The sequence below is a fragment of the Manis pentadactyla genome, chromosome 3, assembly GCF_030020395.1.
Source record: "Manis pentadactyla isolate mManPen7 chromosome 3, mManPen7.hap1, whole genome shotgun sequence".
NCBI lineage: Eukaryota > Metazoa > Chordata > Mammalia > Pholidota > Manidae > Manis > Manis pentadactyla.
Genome location: NC_080021.1, coordinates 78,912,200 through 78,928,889, shown reverse-complemented (window position 1 = coordinate 78,928,889; position 16,690 = coordinate 78,912,200). Strand labels below are relative to the sequence as shown.

At 37.0% G+C, this 16,690-nt stretch overlaps 1 protein-coding gene across 1 annotated transcript in view; it reads right to left on the bottom strand.

Annotated features, from left to right (window-relative positions):
• Positions 1–6,127: 6,127 nt before the first annotated feature.
• The window catches only part of LOC118908913 (lipoxygenase homology domain-containing protein 1), a 378,634-nt gene continuing 368,071 nt past the window's right edge, over positions 6,128–16,690 (bottom strand). The window contains exon 26 of the mRNA XM_036878936.2: positions 6,128–6,564. Within this exon, the coding sequence (XP_036734831.2) occupies positions 6,337–6,564 (228 nt within the window). The 3' untranslated portion in view covers positions 6,128–6,336. The remainder of the gene's footprint in view (positions 6,565–16,690) is intronic.

The window sequence follows — 16,690 nt, the reverse complement described above, 5'->3', positions numbered from 1 at the left end:
TTGGTATTCAAAAAATTATCTAAAAACAAAACCCACTGGCCCAGATGGTTTCACAGCTGTTTTTCTCAAACATTTACAAAAAAGAAAATACCCATCTTCCTTGAAGTATTCCAAAAACTAGAAGAGGAGGGAATACTTCCAAACTCATTCTATGAGGCCAGCATCACTCTAATACCAAAACCAAAGACATCACAAAATTACAGACTAATATCCCTGATGAACATATATGCAGAAATACTCAACAAAATACTAGCAAGTTAAATGAAAAAATAATGAATAAGATCATCCATCATGACCAAGTAGAACTTATTCCAGGAAATCCAGGATGGTACAATATTCATAAATTCATCAATATCATACACCACATTAACAAAAAGAAGGACAAAAGTCACATGATTATCTCAATAGATGCTGAAAAAGCATTTGACAAAATTCAGCATCCATTCATGATAAAAACTCAACAAAATGGGTATAGAGGGTATGTATCTCAACATAATTAAGGCCATATATAACAAACCCACAGCCAATATCACACTTAATAGTGAAAAGCTGAAAGCTTTTCCTATAAAATCAGGAATAAGACAAGGATGCCCACACTCACCACTTTTTAATTCAACATAGTACTGGAGGTCCTAGCCATGGCAATCAGACAACACAAAGAAATAAAGGCATTCAAATTGGCAAGGAAGAAGTAAAACTCTCACTATTTGCAGATGATGTGATATTATACACAGAAAAACATAAAAACCCCACCAAAAAACTAATAACTGAATTCAGCAATGTTGTAGGATTCAAATTAATGCACAGAAATCTGTTGCATTCCTATATGCTAATGATGAACTAGCAGAAAGAGAAATCAGGAAAACAATTCCATTTACAATTGCATCAGAAATAATAAAAAAAATCTAGGAATAGACCTAATGAGGTGAAAGACCCATACTCTGAAAACTATAGGACACTCATGAAAGAAATTAAAGAAGACACCAATAAATGGAAATCTATCCCATGCCCATGGATAGGAGGAATTAATATTGTCAACATAGCCATCCTGCTTAAAGCAATTTACAGATTCAATGCAATCCTTATCAAAATACCAATAGCATTCTTCAATGAAGTAGAACAAATAGTTCTAAGATTCAAATGGAACCACAAAACACCCTGAACAGTCAAAGCAATCCTGAGAAAGAAGAACAAAGCTGGGGGGATTACACTCCCTGACTTCAAACTCTACTATGAAGCCACAGTAATGAAAAAATTTGGTACTGGCACAAGGACAGACCCACAAATTAATGAACAGAGTAGAGAGCCCAGATATAAACCCACACACATATGGCCAATTAATGTACAATAAAGGAGTCAAGGATATACTATGGGGAAAAGACAGCCTCTTCAACAACTGGTGTTGGCAAAAGTGGATAACTACATGTAAGAAAATGAAACTGGATTATTGTCTAACTCCATACACAAAAGTAAACTCAAAATGGATCAAAGACCTGAATGTAAGTCATGAAACCATAAAACTCTTAGAAGAAAACATAGGCAAAAATCTCTTAAACATGAGCAACTTCTTCCTGAACACATCTCTATGGGCAAGGGAAACAAAATAAAAAATGAACAAGTAGGACTACATCAAACTAAAAAGCTTCTGTACAGCAAAGAACACCATCAGCAGAACAAAAAGGCATCCTACAGTGTGGGAGAATATATTTGTAAATTATATATCAAAAAGGGGTAACATCAAATATATATAAAGAACTCATATGCCTCAACACCCAGAAAACAAATAACCCAATTTGATTCCCTAATCATCAGGGAAATGCAAATTAAAACCACAATGAGGTATTGCCTCACACCAGTTAGGATGGCCAACATCCAGAAGACAAGAAACAACAAATGCTGGCAAGAATGTGGAGGAAGGAGAACCCCCCTACACTGTTGGGGTGACTGTAAATTGGTGAAATCATTGTGAAAAACAATTTGGAGGTTCCTCAAAAAACTAAAAATAGAAATACCATTTGACGCAGGAATTCTATTCCTAGGAATTTGCCTAAAGAAAACAAGATCCCTGATTCAAAAAGACACATTCACCCCTATATTTATCACTGCACTATTTACAATAGCCAAGATATGGAAGCAAACTAAGTGTCCATCAATAGATGAATGAAGAACAAGTGGTACATCTACACAATGGAATATTATTCAGCCATAAGAAGATAAGAAATCTTGCCATTTTCAACAACATGGATGGTTCTAGAGGGTATTATGCTCAGTGAAATAAGCCACTTGGAGAAAGACATATACCATGGCCATGAACTTTGCATTTGTGCTCTCTTCCCTGTCAAAGTACACACAATATTTTTAATGAATGTAAGTTTTTGTTTTTTATGAATACTTTCCTAATCAGAAAAATGAAATGAATTGTGTCTGTTTAGGGGACTTCCGTAGTGCCATGTTTTAGTCATTATGCTCAAATGCTCCTGGGTAATGTTGAATGACTGCCTGCCAAGTCTTACGGAGCCCATCTCTTGTGAGCCAGCTCCTCTCCACGCTCTCCTCTCTGCAAGGCTGCTGAGCCTCCAGGGAATGAGCAGGGGCGCTCATATCTGGGGAGCTCTGCAGCCAGCACAACAGGACTTCCCCAGGCCAGATGCCTTGGTGAATCTGTAATTTGAGTTAGTTAAGAGAATATTTTAGTGCTTTCTCTCAGGTCACCCGGAATGCAGCTTTCTCAGCACTCATATGGTGTGATCGTGTTGATACACATCTCCGAAACAGATGGCAAATGAGATTCAGCGTTACACATGTACAGACATTTCCCTCTGCACTGAAGGTTTGCAGTCCGAGACTGTACATGTTGGTTTTGGGGCTGAATCTTCATGTGCAGCTTGAATGAAAATATTTATCTTATTGTTAAAAAATAATTACCTTTGAGCTGGTGTGAGGAAAGAAGTGGAATTTCTTGCCATTTTATAGAAGGTCACCAGGAACACCTCACTGAGAAGGCCCGTTGACCAGAGACCTGACCATAGGTGAAGAAGCTGGCCATGCAGAGGCCAGAGGAAGGCACAGGACAGCAGATGGGTGGAAGGGCAGAGGCCTGAGGGCCGAAGGGACAGCTTGCATGGTGCCTTCAGAGGTGCCAAGGCTGGAGATGGGGGAGGGTGAGAGGCCCTGAAGGAAGTTGTGATGACTTTAGCTTTTACTCTTAGCAAGTTGGGAAACTTCTGGACAATTTTAAGCAAGGGGTGACATAATCCAATTGGGATTTTGAGAAGACCACTCCTGCTGTGGGCTTGAGAATAGCCTGTCCAGATCCTGAGAGGTTCTTTGAGCTTGCCCTCCCTTTGTGATGCCAGCTGTGAAGACAGTAAGATGGAAAACAAGTCAACGGCAGAGGGTGAAGGAATTAATTTAGGGTGTGTTGAGTGCCTCCCCCATGACAAACACTGTATTAACACCCTCTCACGTACCCTGATGGAAATCCCAAGTGACTCCTGTTGTTCTTGTACTGATTAAGTGAGCATTTCTTCTCTCAAAAATGTCCTTGTTTGGATGATGAGTTATATAGTGATCACTCTAATAATAGGTATATGCATCCCATTTCATAGACAAACTACCTGAGACCAAGAAAACCTGTGTAACTTACCCCAATTCACAAACTCAGTGACTGAGACCAGGGTTTGAAGCCAGACTCTGCTTCACTGAGCTTCAGTTGTCTCATCAATAAAAGGGCCCATCTCACTCCGCAGCCCACATTTTCCCCTGGAACATGGATATTATAGTAATGGCCAAAGCATTCAAGAAAGGTAGCTTTTTTTTTTAAACTTACCTTGGCTCAGCTGTTATCATCCGAAACTTGCTGGAAGTTGTAAGTGTTCAGAAAGACACTTATTTTCTCACTCCTTAAAGGCTCATAAATAAAAATATTCTGAAGCAGATACATTTCTATTATGTTGGTACTTCTTACATTCTCAAAGAGTAGTTTCCTGACTTGGAGTAAGCCACCAAGCTCACCTCCCTTGTGCTAGACCTAGCACCAAACACTTCTTCACCCTGACATGGAGCTCCAAACCTCACCTCCCGTTACCACCCATCACTTCTGAAGAAAACCTGGAGCCAGGCCACTGTGAGTGAAGCGGCATTCTTAGCCCCCCAAGGAATCCCTCCAGGCAGTCCACTAAGGACTCCTGAGGACAGCAAAGCAAGGGCACTCAGCAGCTCCTGGAGCCTTTGCCCATGGCTGGAGCAGACAGGGAACAAATGGGAGCCTGGAGGCGCGAGTCTCCAGGAAGAGACTGCTCTGATGATGCCTCCAACAATCGTGTTCAGCCCCCAAAGAGGGATGATTTATAGACCGATCCTTTCGAAAACCCACTTCTTTTGAAAACATTCCAGTAATCTTTTGAAAAGAGGCAAAGTCACAAAATTAATTGGCTCAGAATATAAGTACCAATTGAAAGGAAAAGCACTCTTTTTTGTGCTAAATTAAAAATATATATATAACCTTCAAGTGTGTCCCTAGGACTCTATCCAGCCTGGCAAGCCTAAGTATTAAGAGCATCATTAAAAAATTTTTGTCTTTTTTTCTGTGTTTTTCCCTGAATAGGCTTCAGAATGTTTTGAAAGACAAGAGAAAATCCCCAAATACTGAAGGTCAAACCCTCCTTACTCCTCCTTTAAAACCCAAACCAGAGAAGCATCAGTTCAGTGGTTTGATTCCGCCATGGCTTCCCTTGATGTCACAGGAATAGTAAATGAAGCTCTCGGTGGCACCAAGAACGGCTTCCCAAAAGCAGTACTCAGCATGCCCAGACTGCTCTTTGCTCACCAGTAGATTTTAATCCCTAGTTAATTCCTGAACACTGAGGTATCATTATTTTTTCATTTTCTTATTTTAATGATTTTTCCCTAAATGAGCAAATATTCAGTCTGGGAAAGGGGCAGCTGGATTAATCTGTCAGAACTAGAGAAAAATGAGAAGATTAAATCAGATTAGGTATCATGTATTACATTACACTATTTTGTAGTACAGGAGAAATGCTCTAAGAAGTGGTTGGGGCCCTTCACTAAGAAATTTCTCCTTTAAATGGGAAATGCTAATGGATAAAGTTTCATTAGCCAGTGTGGGAAAAGGATGAGCAGAAAGATGCAAGGGAGACATGCTGAGCATTTATTGCTGCTCAAGTTAAATGAGCCCAAAATCAATAGTTCATTTAAAGTACAATAGAGTTTCTTTTGTATCTTGGATTGTTTTAAAACCCATACAACTGCTTTTCACACTTTTTTCTGCGTGTAGCAAACTATGCATATGTCAAATAGGAGACAAATGGAAGAAATACAAAATAGTTGTCTAGCAGAGTTTAAACAGTTCATTTTGAAATAATGCAGCTTTTTAAAACACTATAAATTGAAAAATAACTAATATAGCAAGCAGGCCAATAAGATTTCTTCTGTTTCCTATTGGTGCAATGGATTTCAAATTTCTTTTATACATCATGTTTTTTAGTTGAAATATAGTTGATATACTATATTATACTGGTTACAGGTGTACAACATAGTGACTTGATGATTTTATACATTATTAAATGCTCATCATGGTAAGTGTAATTACCATCTGTCAACATACAAAGATATTATAAAATTATTAAATACATTCCCTATGCTGTTACTAATTCATCCCCATGACTAATTTGTTTTATAATTGGAAGTTTTTACCTCTTTATCCCCTTTACCTATTTCATCCATCCCCTGCCTCCTCCACTATGGCAACCACAAATCAGTGTTTATGACTCTATTTCTGCTTTGTCTGTTTGTTTGTTCATTAGTTTTGTTTTTTAGACTCCACATGTAAGTAAAATCACATGGCAGTTGTCTTTCTCTGTTTAATTCACTTCATTTAGCATAAAACACACTAGGTCTACCCATGTTTTTGCAAATTGCAAGATTTCATTCCTTTTCATGGCTGAGTAATATTCCTGTGTGTGTGTGTGTGTGTGTGTGTGTGTGACATCTTCTTATCTTCTTTATACATTTATATATTGATGGAAAGTTAGGTTGTTTCTATAATTTGGCCATTGTAAATAATGCCACAATGAACATGGGGGTGCATATATTTTTCAAATCTGTTTTCATTTTATTTGGAACACAGTCATGCCATTAGTTTACATAATATCTAGAGCAGATGTCTCAAGACACTGGCAAAGTTGAGTTTTAAGAGACTTTATGGCCCAGGAAGCATAAGATACTGAGTGGCCCTTTACAGAAAGGTATTGCTGATCTCTGTTTTAAATCATCTCAACGATTTTAATCCTTATACATATCACAAAGGAAATGAAGTTATATACCCAGCAAAGTTGCTTTGTTAGTTCTCACAATAGGCATTTCTTTCCATACATCTCCATCACTTCCATTCTCAGGTATCCAGGAATCAACAGTTAGACAAAATAGCTCACAGGTCCCTATATTTTCAAGTCTAATTTCTTCCAGATACCATCGGGGATTTTTTCCACTGTTGTCATGTCCAATACATATTTTATAGATTTCACCAATGTCTTTAAGATTAATCTGTAACACAAAGGAAAAGAGAAATAAAATTCCCTACATCTCTGATTTGATTTCTTAAATTGAAAATTCATGCTCAATTTTGAGCTCAATATCTACATTTCCCCCCAATATACTCCTTACTAATTTCCCTTATTATAAGTAACTTGTAATACCATAAAATGTTGTTACATATAAGAAGCATGGATCTATTGTCCTTGAACAAACCCATAGATTAAATCCAGTTTACCTTGCAAAATAAATGTTTTATTGTATTTATTGATGTACACTATTTATTTAGTGGCCAGACCTGAAGAAGATAATCTAATTCTCTGGTGTCTGTATAGATTGGATTTTCCCATTAAAGTGGGATCCTGAGAAAAAACCATATAGGCTTCTGGATTTAAACTAGGGCTAACCAAGTATCCCTGAAACAGACTGACTTTGTATTGGAAAGACTGATTTTTCAATAGTATTGGTGATGTGATTAACAAATAACTCTGCCTTATACCCCTTTGTACCTTACCAAACACCTAATTACCTGGCATGATAAATATTCTCAAGTATCACTCACTGTTCAGAATAAGCAATATTTTTCTTTTGAAAAATTCCTACAGGGGTCATATGAGAAAAAATGACTATATATTATATTCATTTTCTATTGCTGCCATAATAAATTATCACAGACTTCACAACTCAAAACAAAACCCATTTATTGGCTTCCAGTTCTGTGGGCCAGAAATCCAGGCACTATATGACTCAATTGAATTTTCTGTTCAGGGCTTCAGAACATGAATCAAGGGCTGGGCTAGGCTCTTTTCTGGAGGCTCTAAGGAGAATTCTGCTTTCAGCCTCATTCAGATTATTGGCAGATTCCAGTTCCTTGTGGCTAGAGAACTGAGGTCCCTCTTCCTTGACATGTGACCCCTTCATTTCCAAGCCAACAACTGCACATAGAAGTTTTCTCATGCTTGAGACCTCTAGCTTTCTGCTGCCATCAGAAGAAAGGTGTTTGCTTTTAGAGGCTCATGTGATTTAGATTTGGCCCATTTAAGTAGATCAGGCTAATCTCCCTATTTTAAAGTGCTTAAATTACATACTATGTGATATTATGATTTGAAATAATTTTATCTGCCTTCTTCCACACAACTTCTTTACTCCCCTTTGATTTTACCATAAACATTCATATAATCACAGGAAGTAATTTCCTTAGAGTATATGCAGACCTGTTATTTTCTTCTACTAAATATTTGTATTTTAATTTTGTTACTATAATTTATATTTTTTAATTTGGATTGCTGTATTGGTAATAATTTTCTGAATAAATTCTCTCCTCTAGCCAAAATGCCCCTTGGTCAGGATGTAGAGACAGAATTCAAGCTAAATAGTTGGGCCCCTCCTATTATTTCTGGAGCAAATTAGTTATAAAAATACTATCATAGAGAAATCTTACTAGTGGTGCTTAGTACAGGTAAGAAACCTACAATCTTCCCTGGAGTTGCAGACAGTGGGACATGTGACAGAAAACAGTGGCCATGTCCTGACATGTACCCTAAGGCAAAATTGTGTGGTGACTAAAACCCATTGTTTGAAATCAGATCTTGATTTGGAAGTTCCTCTGCCCTTTCTGGTTGTGTAAACTGCAGCAAATTTCTCCACTAAGCCTCAGTGTTTCCATCTGAACATTAAAATGGTACCAATCTTATAAAGCACTATAGTACTCAGTAAGTATCAGCAGCTACTGTTCTGTCGATCAGAATTGTGCACTATTGAGAAAATGCCTAAATCTAAAAGACAGGGTCCAGCATTCACAGAAGGACATTTAAAGTAGTACTTGGCCATGATAAATGGAATTAAAATTGCTAAGCCCTTTATTTGACCCTGATGGTAAAAACAGATATTTGTGAACAATAACTAAATGGTGTCATATGGGACAGATACTAAGTCATTACTCATGCACAGTGCATACATGGGCTAGCCAGTTAAAGTCAGAACCAGAATGACTTACCATAGTCTGGGTAGTGCTAAAGAAGGCTCCCAAATTACTTCTAATGTGTTAGCCAAACTGATTTGGGACTGTTTGTTCTGGTTTAATATAGTCAGTCTGGGTCACTTTAGCTTCAATCAATGAAAATATAATATGCAAGAAATTATTGTTTCACATAACTATTTTTAGTTTTCTGCATTAACTTCTACATTTGAAAGTATAAAAACCAGTAATTACAGGAGATTCTAGGAAGATGGTGGAGAGACCCTGAATCCACTTTCTGTCACTTACATACTGAATCTACACCTACATATAGAGCATTCATCCTAAAGAAGAACGGAGTCCAAAGTGAACACCTTCTATACAACAAGAGGCTTAAAGATCACTAAAAGTTACCCCCAAACACCAGGAGAGACAGAGACATGGTAACCATGAGAATCACAGGCACAACGCTCCCAGCACAGTGACCAGCAAAGGGGAAAGGGAGGGATATTGCTGTGAGAGTCAGGCGTGGACTCGCTGGCCTGAGACACAGGAAAAAAGCCTTATGGTTTAAAGTGTACCTAGCCCATAGTGAATGAAAGCAGAGTTATAGAACTAAATATCCACTACTTGGCAAGGAAACTGTTGGGAGTCAATCCAGGATCTGAAGAACTAACCAGCAACATGCAAGTCAACTCCCCAGAGCACTCAGGGGAAACATGCATGAGGGACTGAACTCTGGTCACCTGTGGGACCCAGTGGGTGGGAATTCTCCGGAGCAGCCCAGAACACACAGGGACTATGGGGGAATATGCATGCACATTTCAAAACCCAACCCCCAGCAGAACCAATAGGCACTGACCTGGTAATTTCCCAGAGCAGCCCAGAGCACACAGGGCCCAATGGGGAATGTGCACATGCGAGGTGTCTGATTATGGCCACTGGCAGAATTCATGGGTAGCAACTTAGGAATTCTCCACAGCAGCCCAGAGTACACAGGGGCCAAGGGGGAACATGCCCAGAGCCTGACTCCATGCCACCTGCAGGAGCCAGTGGGCACCCAATGCAGGAATTCTCTGGAGCCATCCTGAGCAGCCCAGAACAAGCACCAGCATGTGGGTAAGGAGGCACATGTGAGTCACCTGGCACCAATCTAGGAGTTACCTGCAGTGTAAACCCTGGCCAGCTGCTGGCTCACCACCCTCTCCCTGCCAGTGCAGAGCCCACAGGTGTCTACCCAGGATCCCCTCCAGTGAGCCCCCAGCACCAGGAAAAGCATGTTTCACACTTAATCAGCCTTCAGCTTGTTGAAACCAGACTGTGAAGCACACACAGTCTGCACAGGGGACCCTCCTACAAAAGGCCAATCCTTCAAGACTGGAAGAGTGAGCATTTTCAACTAATTCATAGGACCTGACATACAAAGTCCTACAAAGTGAGGAGAAAGAGGAATATGCTCCAAAATGACAGAACAAGAGAAAAAAACAACAACAGAAAAAACCTAATGTAACAGAATCAACCAATCTACCTGATAAAGAATTTAAAGCGATGGTTACAAAGATACTCACTGGGTTTGAGAAAACAATAGTAGAACTCAAAGTGAACCTGAGCAAAGAGATAGAAAGCCTAAAAAAGAACCAATCAGAGATGAAGAATTCAACAGATGAAATAAAAATCCACTGGAGAAAATGAACAGTAGACTAGAGGATGAAGAGAATGGATTAGTGACTTGGAAGATACAGTAATGGGAAGCACTAAAGCTAAAGAGCAGAAGAAAGAAAGAGAGAGTTAAAAGAAGTGGGACAATATCAAATGCCCTAACATCTGCATTATAGGAGTCCCTGAAGGAGAAGAGATTTAGGAAGGAGTGGAAATTTTATTTGAAGAGATAACTAGCTGACAACTTCCCTAACCTGGGGAAAGAAACAGTCTGCCAGGTCCAGGAAGCACAGAGAGCCCCAAACAAGATGAACTCAAGGAAGTCCACATCAGGACACATCAAAACTAAAATGTCAAAGATCAAAGACAGAGAGAATCTTAAAAGCAGCTAGAGAAAAGCAACAAATTACATATAAGGGAAACCACATAGTTACAAGACAATTTTTCTGCAGAAATTCCACAGACAAGAAGGGAATGGTATGATATATTCAAATGCTAAATTGAAAAAAACTCCAAATAAGAATACTCTACTCAGGAAGATTATCATTTAGAGTTGAAAGAGAGATAAATACCTTCACAGATAAACATAAGATAAAGAGTTCACTACTAAACCAGCCTCAGAAGAAATGTTAAAGGGGCTTCTTTAAGAGGAAAAGACCCTAAATAGAAGCAAATTCAATAAAGGGAAAAATTTTCACTAGTAAAGCAAACATTAGAGATAGTACATGAATTACTTAAAAGCTAGTATGAAGGTCAAAAAGAAAAAAGTAGCAAAAGGACTACATCTAAAAATTAGTTAAGGGAATCACTTAATAAAAAGGTGTAAAAGAAGATATTATATACATAAAACATGGAGGAGGGGGAGAAAGAAATGTATTGCTGTTGGAATGTGTGTGAACTTGAGCAGACATCAGCATATTATAAATTGTTATATTAATAAGGTATCACTTAGGAACCCCATGGTAACCACAAACCAAAAACTTACAATAGATATACAAAAAAGAAAGAAGGGAACCTAACCATAACATTAAATAAAGTCATAAAATACAAGAGAAGAGAGGAAAAAAATAACAGAACAGCAAAAAGAACCAGGAAACATTTAACAAAATGGCAATAAGTACATACATTTTGATAATTACTTTAAATGTAAATAGCCTAAATGCCCCAATCAAAAAACATAGGATGACTGAATGGATAAAAAAACTAGACCCATCTATATGCTGCCTGTAAGAGAGTCACTTCAAATTTAAGGACACACACAGACTGAAACTGAAGGGATGGAAAAAGATGTATCATGCAAATAGGGATGAGAAAAAGCTGGTGTCGTAATATTTAGACAAAATAGACTTCAAAACAAAGAAAGTAACTAGAGACAATGGAGGACATTACATAATGATAAAATGATCAGTCCAACAAGAGAATATAACAATTGAATGGAATAGATTTCCATTTATTTGTATCTTCTTTAATCTCTTTCATCAGTGTCTTAACAGTTTTCAGAGTACAGGTCTTTCACCTCCTTGGTTAGGTTTATTTCTAGGTATTTTATTATTTTTGATGCAATTGTAAATGGAATTGTTTTCTTGATTTCTTTCTGATAGTTTGTTGTTAGTATGTAGGAATGCAACAGATTTCTTTATACTGATTTTGTATCCTACAGCTTTGCTGAATCTAGTTACTAGTTCTTACTGTGGTAGAGTCGTTAGAGTTTTCTATATACATATATTGTCATGTCATCCACAAATGGTTAGTTTTACTTCTTCCTTATCGATTTAGATGCCTTTTTTCTCTTCTTGTTTGATTGCCATGGCTAGGACCTCCAGTACAATGTTGAATAAAAGTGGTGAGAGTGTGCATCTTTGTCTTGCTGCTGATCTTAGAGGAAAAGCTTTCAGCTTTTTGTCATTGCGTATGATGTTAGCTGTGGGTTTGTCATATATAGGCTTTATTATGTTAAGGTATGTTCCCTCTATACCCATCTTGTTTAGAGTTTTTATTCTGAATGGATGTTGAATATTGTCACATTCTTTTTCAGCCTCTATTGAGATGATCATATGGTTTTTATCCTTCCTTTTTTTAATGTGGTGTATCACATTGATTGATTTATGAATATTGTACCATCCTTGCATCTGTTCAGCAAACCCCACCTGGTCATGATGGATGAACCTTTTGATGTATTTTTGAATTTGGTTTGCTAATATTTTGTTGAGAATTTTTGCATCTGTGTTCATCAGGGACATTGGTCTGTAATTTTCTTTTTTTGCAGTATCTTTGTTTGGTTTTGGTATTAAAGTAATACTGGTCTCATAGAATGGGTTTTGAAGTATTCCCTCCTCTTCTATTTCTTGGAATACTTTAAGAAGGATGGGTATTAGCTTGTCTTTGAATGGTTGGTAGAATTCAGCTGTGAAGTCATCTGAACCTGTGCTTTTGTTTTTGGGAGTTTTTTTATTATCAGTTCGATTTTGTTACTAATAATTGGTCTGTTCAGATTTTCTGTTTCTACCTGGGTCAGCCTTGTCACATTGTATGTTTTTAGGAATTTATCTGTTTCCTCTTGATTGACCAATTTATTGGCATGTAATTTTTCATAGAATTCGCACAATTTTTTGGATTTCTGTGGTGTCAGTTATAACTTCACCTTTTCATTTCTGATCTTATTTATTTGCATCCTCTTTTCTTCTTGCTAAGTCTAGCTAAGGGTTTGTCTATTTTGCTGCTTGAAGAATAAGCTATTGATTTCATTGATTTTTTTTCTATTTTCTTATTTTCTGTTTTATTTATTTCCTCTCTGATCTTTATTATGTCCCTACTAAATTTGGGCTTTTTTCATTTTTCTTTTTCTAGTTCCTTTGGTTGTAGGGTTTGCTTGTTTATTTGAGATTGTTCTTGTTTCTTGAGGTAGGCCTGTATTGCTATGTATTTCCCTCTTAGAATTGCTTTTGTTGCATCCCACATATTTTGAACAACATGTTGTGTTTCTGTTTTCATTTGTGTCCGTGTATTGTTTAATTTCCTCTTTGATCTGTTCCTCCATGTGTTTGTTTTTTCCAGTTTTCTTAATGTAATTGATTTCTGGTTTCATACCATTGTGATCTAAGAATCTAAATGCTTGATACAATTTTGGTCTTCTTAAATTTGTTGAGACTTGTTTTGTGTCCTAATATGTGATCTATTTTGGAAAATGCTCTGTGTGCACTTGAGAAAAATGTGTATTCTGTTGCTTTTGGATAGAATGTTTAGTATATATCTCTTAAGTCCATCTGGCCTAATGTGTCATTCAGTGCCTCTATTTCCTTTTTTATTTTTTGTCTGGATGATCTATCCCTTGATGTAAGCAGGGTGTTAAAATCTCCTACTATTATTTTATTGCTGCCAATTTCTCCTTTTAGTTCTATTAGCATTTATTTTACATATTTAGATGCTCCTGTGTTGGGTGCATGGATAGGAAGAATTAATATTGTCAAACTGACCATCCTGCCCAAAGCAGTTTAGAGATTCAGTGTAATCCCTATCAAAATATGAATGGCATTTTTCAATGAACTAAAGCAAGCAATCCTAAAATTCATTTGGAAACACAGAGGACCCTGAATAGCCAAAGCAATCTTGAGAAAGATGAACAAAGCTGAGGGTATCACTCTCCTTGCCTTCAGGCTATATACTACAAAGCTACACTAATCAAAACAGTACGATACTGGCACAAGAACACACCCATACGTAAATGGAACAGAATAGAGAGCCAGGAAATAAACCCACACATATATGGTCACTTAATATATGATAAAGGAGCCATGAATATTCAATGCAGAAAAGACAGTCTCTTCAATAACTGGTGTTGGGAAAACTGGACAGCTAAATGTAAGAGAATGAAACTAGATTACTATCTAACTCCATACACAAAAGCAAACTCTAAATGAATTAAATACTTGAATGTGAGACATGAAACCTTAAAATTCTTAGAAGAAAACATAGGCAAGAATCTCATGATCATCAACATGAGAAATTTTTTTATGGATATATCTTCATGGGCAAGGGAAACAAAGGCAAAAATAAACAAATGGGACTACATCAAACTGAAAAGCTTTTACAGCAAAGGATACCCTCAATAAAACAAAAAGACAACCTACCAAATGGGAGAATATATTTGCAAATGATATATCTAATAAGAGACTAATATCCAAAGTATATAAAAACTCATACAACTGAACACATAAAAACACAAATAATCCAATTAAAAAATAGGCAGACTATAATAGACATGTTTCCAAAGAAGACACACAGATGGTCAATAGGCACATGAAAAAGCTCAATATCACTAATCACCAGGGAAATGCAAATCAAAACCACAATAAGAGATCACCTCACAACACTCAGAATGGTCACCAACCAAAAGACAAGAAATAACGAGTGTTGGTGAAGATTTGGAGAAAAGGGAACCCTCCTACACTGTTGATGGGTATGTAATTTGGTACAGTCATGTGGAAAACAATATGGAGGGTCCTCAAAAAACTAAAAATAGAAATACCATGCAACCCAGCAATTCCACTTCTGGGAATTTACCAGAGAAAACAAAATCACTAATTTGAAAAGATAATGCACACCTATGTGCATTGTAGCATTATTTACAATAGGAAAGATATGAAAGCAACCCAAAAATCCACTGGCAGATGAATGGATAAATAAGTGTGGTACATATACACAACAGAATATCTATTAGCCGTAAAAAAGAAAATCTTGTCATATGCAACAACATGGACGGGCCTAGAGGGTTATGCTAAGTGAAATAAGCCATGCAGAGAAAGACAAATACTACAAGATTTCACTTATATGTGGAATCTAAAAAACAAGCAAACAAAAGAAATAGACACATAAACATGGACAACAGACTGCCAGTTACCATGGGATTGGGGGTAAAGGGATTGAAGGGCAGTGGGTAAAATAGATGAAGGGAATAAAGAGGTAGAAACTGCAAACTGTAAAATAAGTTAGTTATAGGAGTGAAAGTACAACATATAGAATATAACCAATAATTCCAATAAAATTGGAATATAACCAATATTAACAATGTAGTATCTTGGTATGGTAATAGGGGAAACTACACTTACCATAGCAAGCATCTAGTAACATGTAATTTTTGAGTCACTATGTTGTGTATCTGAAACCAAGAGAATTTTTTTAATCAACTTTATTCCTATACATATAAGCAGTGATTCCACAATGCAAGATGGCTTTTCCTCATACAATGAACCACATCATGGCTCAGTTCTTCAGAAAAGGAATTATGTTTAAATACTATATAGCTAGAGATTGAAATAAAATTATTTTCAACCTGAGGACTAAAGGGGCATGTGGGTTGAGAAATACAAGGTGAGAAACAACAGCAGAAGGTGGAAATACAGTGCATTCCCATTGCTCTGTCACATATTGCAAATTGTAATAATATCAATAAACTTCCACTACATAACCATGATGAAGATTTTTTAAAATTGCTGCCTGAAGATGTCTGATTTAACATTATATTCCAATGTTACTGGAATTAACAGAAAAGGACTAAGTCTACACTGAATTTATGGAAGAAAATAAAGCACTTTGTGTATCTGCATTTTTTTATAATTCTGCTCACTATATATAATATTCCAAGAACATTCTAAATGTGTACTAGGTAAATTAAACCATTTAAACAATTAACAAGTTCTTATTACACACAAACACTGCTTGCTCTAAGCAAGCATAAAACATGGGAAAAAAACAGAGCTCACAATTCATGTGAAAGGACAGAGGTGTGAACTACTAATGCAATACATTCAAAGTGAAAAAGAAGCAAAGCAGAGGTATAAGAAAAGTATGATGAGATGATTTAGTGCAAAGTAGGGCAGGTAGCAGGGAACCTGGACTTTGAGGAATAAGCAACATGTACGGGAGGGAGGGGAGAAGACAGGACATAGCATGGACAAAACCAACAAGAGAGTATGCTTCTGGAACCTGAGGTCATTGTTCCTGAAAGCTTACACTGCTACGTTGTATTCTCTGTTTGAGCAGAATGTACTGTTCTTTCAGTTAACAGATGTAGATGCCAAGACATGGGTCTGGAACAACTACTCAGGGCAGAGGGCATCTAGCACAATGCAGAGAAGAGGTTCTGGAATAGAGGGACCCACTGCAAACGAAGTCCCTGAGACCTTCTGGCACTGGGATCTTGAGCAAGGTTATCTTCTCTTGAAACTTCAGTTTTCTCATTTACAAAATGGGGTAATTAAGAATCACTTTTCTGGGAGGTTCTGAGAATAAGTAGAATTAATTAGCAAAAATTGGCCAAATAAACACATATTAGGTCCTCAAGAAATAGTGGGGATCTCAGTAATTATTATTATTATTATTATTATTATTATTATTTCTACTATTACTAAAGGGAGATGGGAAGGAATTAGGTGAAGGATTCAATAGGGAAAAAGAAACTAAAGACCATTTCTTTTAATCCTACAAGTATTTTTTTTTTTCAAGGCCCTTGGCCCTCTAGCACAA